A 10,527-nucleotide genomic window follows, 5' to 3' on the forward strand; every position below is an offset into this window, starting at 1 on the left:
TGTCTTGTGCTGACCTTCGATGGCCTGAGCTGTTTCAAATTATTGGGAAGATACAAGGACTTAATTTAACTGATGAAGAAATTGAAGGATTGTCTTACAATGAGAGGTGCTCTATGCTTAATTCTAATCCTGTTGTTGTTGCTAAGCATTTTCAGTACAGAGTAGAGACATTTTTCACTGAAGTGTTATTCAGCAAAGGAAATCCTATTGGTAAAATAGTTTATTATGCTTTACGCATTGAATTTCAAATGAGAGGATCACCTCATTTACATGCACTAATATGGACAAGTGATTGCCCAAAGTTAACAAATGAAACAAAAGAAGATTACATAAAATATATAGACAATCATGTTCAAGCATATTTGCCAGATAAACAAAAAGATTCTCAATTATTTACCTTAGTTCAAACTTATCAGAAGCACAATCACTCAAAGAGTTGTAGAAAATATACTAATGTTCCATGCAGATTTAATTTTGGACAATTTTTCACAAAGAGAACAGTAGTAGCAGAACCACTTTCTGAAAAGTTAGATGAAGAGTTGAAAAGAGACATTTTAACAAGAAGAAATGAAATTCTTTGCTTAGTAAAAGAGGAAATAAATAAAATCTTGAACCCAAATAAACCACAGTATAATCCTAAGACAACGGAAGAAAAACTTTTGAGTTCATTAGGTGTTACAGAAGAACAATATTACTGGGCCTTGTCTATATCTGGTGATTCTGATTTTGATCTGCATCTTAAAAGACCGCTTGATAGCTGTTTTATCAATAATTATTTTGTTGCTGGAATAAAAGGTTTTAGGGCTAATGTTGACTTACAACCTGTTTTTAACCATTACAAATGTATAACTTATGTTTGCTCATACTTCACAAAGGATGAAACAGAATGTTCACAGGCTATTGCCAAGGGTGTCTAGAAAACTCAGACCTCAGACCTCAGACCTAGAAAACTCAGACCCCCCAATTCTGGAAAACTCAGACCTAGAAAACTCAGACCCCCTTCAAACTGCATGAAGAAATCTCAGAAGAAAAAGAGGTTGGAACTTGGAATACATTTTCATTACGGTGAAATATTATACGCTATATTTGTACAGTGTCTGCCTTTTATTATTTTATAACTAATTGCAAGATAACGGGAAAGATAACAACAATGTTTCCTGTACGTTTCGTCTCATGACACGAATTTGCTCTTTATGAGAATAAATCGACTGATTGGCATTTGTAAATTTCTAAAATAATAAAATATTTTATACTTAAAAAATCACGTCTCGTGTCAAATTGTCTACAGTGACAATCGCCTAACTTGACAAGAAAACTCAGACCCCCCAATTCTGGAAAACTCAGACCTAGAAAACTCAGACCCCCCAATTCTGGAAAACTCAGACCCCCCGATTCTGGAAAACTCAGACCCCCTTCAAACAACAAAACTCGGAAAAAGAAATAAACGTGGTTGGAAAATGGAATTCATTTTTTTATACGCTATACAGTGTCTGCCTTTTATTATTGCAAGATAACGGGAAAGATAACAACACTCCGTTCCTGTCGTCTCTGACACGAAATTGGCTTTTTATTCGAAGAGAGAATAGAGCAAAATCCAAATCATGATACCCCTAAATATCTCAAGGACTAAAATTGTGTCAGTTTGGTGCTAACAAAAAAATCGATGTTAAGTGTTTGTAATCGACATATTGTGTTAAAAAATCATTTTACACTGTCATGTCGGCTGTGGCTTGAGCCGCGTTGTGTGACGGTCACGCGACATGAACAGCACATGACATTTTGGCGCGGTTTGGTGGTTTCATGTTTCTGTTTTTGCTTTATTCTCTCTTCACGTTTATTTATTTTTCTGAGTTTTGAAGGGGGTCTGAGTTTTCCAGAATTGGGGGGTCTGAGTTTTCTAGGTCTGAGTTTTCCAGAATTGGGGGGTCTGAGTTTTCTTGTCAAGTGAGGCAATTGTCACTGTAGACAATTTGACACGAGCCGTGATTCTTTTAAATATAAAATATTTTATTATTTTAGAAATTTACAAATGCCAATCAGTCGATTCATTCTCATAAAGAGCAAATTCCAGAATTGGGGGGTCTGAGTTTTCTAGGTCTGAGGTCTGAGGTCTGAGTTTTCTAGGTCTGAGTTTTCTAGACACCCCTATTGCCAATGCAGCAAAAGAAGCAAAGACTTCAAATTTGGCCATTAAAGACAGTTTGAGAAAAATAGGAGCGGCTTTTCTTTCTACTAGAGAAGTGAGTTCACAAGAATGTGTATATAGATGTATGCCTGAACTTTGGTTGAGAAAAGTTTTCCCTAAAACAGTTTTTGTGAGCACAGATTTACCTGACAATAGAATTCGAGTTGCAAAGAGCAAAATAGAACTTGATGAGTTAGATGAAGATAGTACAGATATTTACAAATCCAATATAATCGAACGCTATAGCATCAGACCTAACAAAATCCCAATTTTGATAACTTATGTCTAGCTGAATTTGCTACATATTATTACAAAGAATACAAAAATGATTGTGAGACAAGCGATGCACAACCTGAAATTCTTACAGATGATGTTATAGAATCACCTGTTCAATTTACTACAAATGCAGATGTCATTAACTATTTACCATCCAAAATAAGATTAATAAACACAAATGAAGTTATGAAATGTAGAAAAACTAAGGCTGTATTACGGTATCATAGACCTAACAAAGTAAAAGAGCCCGAAAAGTACTTTCACCACTTACTTATGCTGTACTATCCATGGCGTAATGAAGATAGTCTTATTGGCAATGGACAAACATACGCATCAAGATTTTATGAGCCTAAAGTGCAAGCTATTGTTGAACAAAAAAGAACAATATTTGAACCTGAAGCAGATGCTATAACAGAAGCATTAGAAGCCCTAAGAAATAGTGAAGTTAATAATTTTAGCCATTCCTTTGATTCTTTAAGTGATCAAGAAAATGAAGACTTGCAATTAGATATGCAAAGTAATATTGAAAGTGATGAAGAATCATTTAATGAACAAATTATTTCACATCTTTCTTCCAATTCTAGTAGTGATAAAGTGTCTACAAATGCAACAATTACAAGTTATGTTCAACCAAGGGAAATTTCTGATGATCTATTACGTGAACATATAAGGTCGTTAAACAAGAAACAGCGTATTGCGTATGATAGTGTGCTACGCTGGTGTAGAAACAAAGTTAAAAATCTTCGTTCTCTAAAACCTTACGACATTAACCCAATATATCTTTTTATGACTGGAGGTGCTGGCTCAGGGAAAAGTCATGTAATAAATACAATATATCAGACAGCAATTAAAACATTTAGACAGACAACAAATAATCCTGATCTGCCAACAGTACTGTTAATGGCGCCCACTGGTGTTTCTGCGATACACATAGGCGGAACAACTATACATTCAGCGTTGGCTATCCCTAAAGAAACCGGTGACAATCTTCCAGCAATGTCTGACCAAAAGAAAACACAAATGAGACTTACACTGTCGGAATTAAAGCTTATTATAATAGATGAAATTTCTATGGTTTCTAACATTACTCTTCTTCATATACATCAAAGGCTAAGGGACATTTTTGGATCATCCAGCTCTAAACTATTTGCTGGTATAAGTATTATAGCTGTAGGAGATTTGTATCAACTACCACCTATACGGAGGAAACCTATTTTTGAAAATTCAACAATGAGTGTTTCAATTTATGTCATCCATGGCATGTCTTCACGATGATAGAATTGACTGACATTATGAGGCAGAAAAATGATCGGCAGTTCGCCGAAATTTTAAACAGATTTAGAACAGCTTCACAAACTGAAGAGGATCTTAATTGTATTAATTCTCGAGTATTAGTCCCATCAACAAACAATTACCCCTTGAATGCACTTCACATCTGGGCAGAAAATGATCCTGTTAATGAACATAACAACAAACAGCTTTTACAATTATCTACACCTTTGTTTGTACTTAGAGCTACAGACCAGTATCCATCAAATGTTACAAAACAAGATATTGACAAAGTATTATCGAGAGGGAGATCTGAAACAGGAGGGCTTGAATTTGAAGTGAAGATTAAAGAAGGTGCTAGAGTAATGCTTACTACAAATATTAATATTGCAGATAGACTTATAAATGGGCAAATGGGAACTGTTGTTAAGATTCATGTCAATAAAAAAACACAAAAACCAACTGTGGTTTATATAAAGTTTGATGATAATGAAGCAGGAAGAACTTTAATACAAAACAGTAGTAGTATATTTGCTAGAGAAAATGCTGTTGTTCCTATTGAACAAGTATTATCAAAAATAAAAGTTCGACCAGGTAAACCATCTTCTCCAGAAGTACAGAGAATTCAATTTCCAATAAGTCTAGCTTGGGCATGTACAATTCATAAAGTCCAGGGTTTAACACTGCGAAATGTTGTTATAAGTTTCCATTTGAACAAACAAAGATCTTTTAACTATGGACAAGTATATGTTGCGTTAAGCAGGTCAACTTCACTTCAAGGACTTCATATTTTAGGAGAAATCAATACTAAACACATAAAAGCAGATCCTAGAGTACATAATGAATATGATAGATTAAGAAGTTTCAAGTTAGTAGATTTAAAAGATATTACACATTCAAATAAACGAAAAATAGAAGATAACAATTTAGTTGTAACATTATGTCTTTTAAATATACGCTCCCTAAGAAAACATAGCTCTGATGTTAAATGTGATGTAAATCTTTTGAAAAATGATCTTATAGCATTCACTGAGACTCAACTTTTACCTAATGATAACGATTCAGATATTATAGATAATTTATCTCCTTTTTCTTTATATAGGTATGATCATAATTCAGATAAATATTCAAGTTTGGCCATATGCATCAAAAAAAAATTTCATGTCACAAATCAAGAATACTACCCAACTTTAAATGCTGTTAGGTTTATGTTCACATTTAACAACCATAGATCATACGACGTAAATATTTCTCTCCTTTTAATTTATCGTAAAAATAACTCAAACATACTTGACCTTATTAATGGTATTGACTATTTAGTTAGAAGTAATCCTATCGATATAATCCTGGGAGATTTCAATATTAACTATTTTAGCAGCAAAGACATGGAACCACTCTCATCATTAATGCAGTCTTTAGATTATTTACAGATTGTAGAGATACCTACATTTATTTCAGGTAGTTTACTAGACCATGTTTACATCAGACAAGCAAATAAACTTAATATTGATAGTTCAGTAATCAATGTGTACTACTCTGATCATGATGCAATAAAAATAACAATACGAATTTAAACTTCGCGTTTACCGTTTCGTATTTGATAAATAATAGACTTCGTGTCTCCAATACAAAAAATAATTCGTTAAATCAAAAAAGAATGTTAAATACTTTGATATGATTTGATCTGATGAGACACAGAAAGGAGCCCGTCCATCCTTCCTAGCCGAGTGGATGTATTGTCATCAATGCATTCATGGATTCTGTTATCAAGTAAGTAGGATACAAAAAGGCTTTTTACTTTTTCTATATCAACGTTCGATTCCTTACTGTGATGTTTTGTTGAGCTGTAGAACTTGATTGATTTGATTAATGCGTCGATGGATTGTATTATCAAGTATGCAGAATACAAATAGATTTTCTAATAAATTAATTTGTAAATGAAAGAAATGGATCAGCTTTATGATTCCAGTAGCATTAGTGATTCCAGCCATTATTCTTTTCAGTCACTAGCGCAAGATATAATGGGTAGATGCTCAAGTCTAAACTTCCTGAAGAAATGTAATATAAAGATCCGGTACTTAGACGACAAACATAACTCATGGATCAATTTACCCAACAACAACAAACGAGGCTTCAAGAATTTTGGAAGACCACAAGAACTGCTTCAGAAAGGGAATTTTTAAACAATTAAATTGAGGACAGTTCAAGCTAGCCCTTCTCGAGGGGGTGCTTCAAGTACCAATGTTCGGTTTGGCGCAAGAACTCCTTCGCGCTGTCGCCTATTGAAAAAGGCACAGGCGACAGTTTCAAGTCTGCAAACCTGAAGTATCTTAGTGAAGCAAAGTGTCCAGTGACAGACAATGGAATAAAATACATTGGGAAGCACTGTGTTAAGTTAAACTACTTGAATATCAAAGGATACAAAGCTCTACGAGATGTCGGCATAACTCACATCGTTCAAAACTGCTTTAAACTGATATTTCTTGATATGGGGAAGTGTAACATCATGGATTACGATAGTGATGGTATGCATATTATCAGCATTCATTGGCCTCCGTTGAAGAAACTCATTATACGAAGATGTGAATATATGACAGCTACAGGAATCAAGACTATTGCTGCACAATGCTGTAGCTCCCGGCAGTACTTACAAGTGCAAGAAATCTTAGAAAACTGTAGATAAAGAAAAAAATATTACTGTATTCAAAAGTATGTGCACATGGATAAAGCATTTGTTCAGTCTGTTTTTTTTTTTTTTTTGCTTGCTTTGTAGAGTAACTTGCAGCTCCAATACAGTGAGTTGTGCTATCTTCTTGATAACTACGGCGTGAAGAGGAAATTAAACTATGTAGTACATCGTCACGTACCTGGAACTGACAAGGAGCAAGCGACCATATCGTTTTAATGTTTTAGATTCAAATGTGCTGTTTACAGAAAGAAAATTAACCTTTTAGAAGGGGTAAATCGAAAGGATAAGTTCCAAGAACTACTCGACAGTTTAAAAGATAGAAAAGGGACAGCTCGCGGTATTGACTGCGGACCAGATTGTGCTTCGCAGTGCAAAGAGCCAGGAAACCTGCGCTGCACACTTTGTCGAACTGATGCCTAAACGTTATTGGAAATCCACTTCATAAAAAACATTCAAAGTCTGATTGTCAATTTCTACTTAAAGTTTACGTCTTCTTTAAGTAAACTTTTTGTCTTCAACAATAATATTATCTTCTGTCTCCTGAGTCAGATAGTGTAATCTGCCCCGGGTCATGACGTTTTCCGAAAGCAATTGCCGTTATAATCTCAGGATAGCTGTGAAGCGTACAATGGAAATAAATCAGGAACAGCATCACGCGTAAATGCCAGTATAGGCATCTTGTTTTTTTTTCTTCCTCGTAGCTACAAATCGGTACATTAATTTATTCATTAAACTCACCCCTCTCCTACTCGGGATGTATTGTTCTGATTGTCTTTAACAAAGGCAGGCCAATTAAAATCCATTCTTATCGCTAGGGAGGGGACCCACTCACCCTTACCTGTGTGACGTCAACGCATCATTTGATTTCTTCATTAAAACTGCATTAAATTGTGGAGCCATATTGTTAACATGTTCTGGACTCAAGTGTGCCGTTTTCAAACGGAAATTTCACCATTTTGAAGCAGTAAATCGAAAGAATAACTTCTAAGAAGCACTCGACATCTAAAACGGTGGAAATTGGAGAGTTCCTGGCGAAGGAATCGTGCTTTCTTTGACAGTCTTAGTCCACGACTGCAGACAAAGAAGAGGTCATTGAGAAGCTTACGTTATCGCAATGGAATTCCCGCAATTTCCCTTGAAAACCTGAGTAACGTAACACAAGGGGAACAACGTAACGCGATCGGTACAAATCGGTACATTAATTTATTCATTAAACTCACCCCTCTCCTACTCGGGATGTATTGTTCTGATTGTCTTTAACAAAGGCAGGCCAATCAAAATCCATTCTTATCGCTAGGGAGGGGACCCACTCACCCTTACCTGTGTTACGTCAACGCATCATTTGATTTCTTCATTAAAACTGCATTAAATTGTGGAGCCATATTGTTAACATGTTCTGGACTCAAGTGTGCCGTTTTCAAACGGAAATTTCACCATTTTGAAGCAGTAAATCGAAAGAATAACTTCTAAGAAGCACTCGACATCTAAAACGGTGGAAATTGGAGAGTTCCTGGCGAAGGAATCGTGCTTTCTTTGACAGTCTTAGTCCACGACTGCAGACAAAGAAGAGGTCATTGAGAAGCTTACGTTATCGCAATGGAATTCCCGCAATTTCCCTTGAAAACCTGAGTAACGTAACACAAGGGGAACAACGTAACGCGATCGTCGTGACTCAAACTATTCCATTAGCAAGGATAGTTTCATCAATCGGCGAAGCATACAGTTGGAATAAATGAATCAGTCCGGGCATCACGCGTAATGCCAGTATAGCAGGCATCTTGTTAAAGTAGGTTACCACAATTTGACAAAAATAATTAAAAAAACTGTAAAAAAAGAAAAACTCAAATCAGAAAGAGATAAAGCCACAGCATCTACACAGTTAGCATGGGAAAAAAAATCAGGGGGGTTGGGGCAAGGTAGTTTCCAAGACAATTACTGACAGATGGTATGCCTGTGGTAAGCAGGGAGGTGGGTCCTTCCAACTACGAAGATGGAACTTTCTTTCCTCTGATTCAGTCACAGCCCATGGAGACATAAACGGTGATTATGTGCATCATTGCCATCTCAAATTCAGATCTTGCATCAAATGAAGAAAATGCCTCTTCAGAGCAGCATTCATTCAGAGTCCAATTAAAAAAATGGTAAATCTGTGTCCATCCTTTAGGAAAATTCCCTGCAATGTGGAGTAAGTGATTAACAAAATGACAAATAAAAAATAGCACTCCAGATATGTATCTGCACTTGCTGTTAGAAGAATAGTGATTATTTAATGATTGACAAAATAAATATGGCAGTCACTCAAATAAGTGTTGCCCCTAAAATAATAACTAGGGGCACTGAAGAAGTGCCGAACTAAACAATCGGAATATTATAAGCACTCTCTTTAGCACAGGGCCTCTCACTAACAAGATTTTTCGTTTTTCTATTACATATTATTTTAATTAAATAGGTATATATTAGGGCCATTTATACGGGAGAAAATAAGACGCGTCTTATCTAAGACGCGTTTTAAATAAGACGCGAACTGTACCGTTTATACGATCGCATCCTGCGTAAGACGCAAAAATCACGTGTAAACGACCCGCGTCTTATTTTTGATACAGCCTTGTTTACATGCGATGTTACCATTAGCAACCATGCTAATTAGCAATGATTTGCAACAAATTTTCATCTGTACCAATTGCAAAAGGATAAACGTTCAATGTAAACAAAAGTTACATCAGAAGTAACTTACACCGGCGCCCGTAACACTATTGTCCAGCTCCTCGGCAAATGCCCTCTCTTTGCAAATAAGCAGAAACTCCTTCTCTTCCGTGGTAGTCCACGTATTTCGTTTTGCTGCCGGTGTTGCTGGTGTTTTTGCACAGTGCAAAGCGGACTGTGAACACTGCTAAGCCATTTTGCAGAGCTGAGAGCGGTCAGTGACGTATGTCGTGACGCGTCACTCGCTCTTACGCATGCTCATTTGTAGTCACGTCTTATTTAAGACGCGTGTACCATTTATACGAGGAAGTTCACGTCTTATTTAAGACGCGACCAAGACAAGAACAGCTCAAGCTCCTGTTCCAGAGTTAGACGCGTCTTATTTTAGTCGCGTCTAAAATAAGACACGAACGCTTATTTTGTGCCGTTTATACGATCAGCTCGCGTCCTATTTAAGACGCGTCTAAGATAAGACGTGTCTTATTTTCTCCCGTATAAATGGCCCTATTGTTTTATATACATGGACACCCTCCGTCCAATAAGCAGTGCCCATGAGTAAGGGCCGCACAACACAGTTGCCACATCCCATGCATGAGTTTAAGTAAATACAATACCTTTTGCAAAGGGCTTTCTTTTCCCTGAAAAGCCAACGTTCTTCGCGCAGGTCTTTCCTCGCTTTCTGGTTCCAGCAAAGGTCAACTTCACGTGGCCTTTGTCCGGGGTACTACCACTCGCAAACATATGGACTTTCTCTCGTTCATCCATTAATGATAAATTGATCTAGAAAAATAAGAGAAGAAAGGTAATAGAAAGATCTAACCAAATATCTGATAAGAACGTCTCGAAAACAAACGATCAAATAAAAAACCCGTAACGATTTAGAGCAGGGTTGCATTATTGGCGTTACTCGGGGTGCCAGAGGTTATTTTCTTCGCGAGAGAGAAAGAGAACCGCGGTGAAGCCGCAGCAACAAGGCGCAAACACACCTCGAGAGCACATGCTGATGCCGAAAAATACCAAACTTTGCGGCGATAAAACACATTGAAATCGTGAGGTACTTCGAGGTTCCAAAATCGAAATACCTTCAAAATTATCTTATTTTGCTATTCCTATTATCTATGGGCCAAAAGATTTCGAAAACAACGTTCACTTACCACGATTGTTCGGGGTCATTCAGCCATCACGCAATTTGCAATCAAAATGAGGTCCGAAATATTGAACTAAAAGAAGGACAAAAAGATTGTTTTTTGAGCTAGAGACAGAAGGTTTATGGGAATAATACAATAAAGATTCACAGAAAGCGAGAAAACTAACCTTTACGCAGTTTGATCACTGTCAATTCGGCGATTGAAAAAGCTCGTTGGAAGCACTTCTCGACCGACTGAAGCAATGAGACGGGTGAAAT

General features: G+C 36.6%; 1 protein-coding gene and 1 pseudogene across 2 annotated transcripts; one reads left to right on the forward strand and one right to left on the reverse strand.

The window, feature by feature from the left end:
* Positions 1–2,270: 2,270 nt before the first annotated feature.
* On the forward strand, positions 2,271–3,884 carry LOC146473436 (uncharacterized; annotated as a pseudogene).
* Positions 3,885–8,207: 4,323 nt separating this feature from the next.
* On the reverse strand, positions 8,208–10,527 carry LOC146473437 (uncharacterized). 2 transcript variants are annotated; one of them, XM_085118104.1, is made up of 4 exons: positions 10,437–10,527; positions 10,277–10,342; positions 9,737–9,902; positions 8,211–8,592 (listed from the first exon to the last, which is right to left on the reverse strand). In XM_085118104.1, exons 3-4 carry the CDS (start codon positions 9,885–9,887, stop codon positions 8,432–8,434), a joined length of 312 nt encoding a protein of 103 aa, XP_084974230.1. In that variant the 5' UTR covers positions 9,888–9,902; positions 10,277–10,342; positions 10,437–10,527; the 3' UTR covers positions 8,211–8,431. The 2 variants fall into 2 exon arrangements, with proteins under 2 accessions (XP_084974231.1, XP_084974230.1); XM_085118105.1 differs by lacking the exons at positions 10,277–10,342; positions 10,437–10,527 and having other exon boundaries at positions 8,208–8,592.

The sequence above is a fragment of the Pavona decussata genome, unplaced genomic scaffold, assembly GCF_977016875.1.
Source record: "Pavona decussata unplaced genomic scaffold, jaPavDecu1.1 SCAFFOLD_93, whole genome shotgun sequence".
Lineage (NCBI taxonomy): Eukaryota > Metazoa > Cnidaria > Anthozoa > Scleractinia > Agariciidae > Pavona > Pavona decussata.

Coding starts and splice junctions, on each gene's coding strand:
- LOC146473437 (XM_085118105.1), bottom strand. CDS start 9,887: ATGGATGAACGAGAGAAAGTCCATATGTTTGCGAGTGGTAGTACCCCG. Junction 8,593..9,736: donor AAGAAAGCCCTTTGCAAAAG/GTATTGTATTTA, acceptor TCCACATTGCAG/GGAATTTTCCTAAAGGATGG.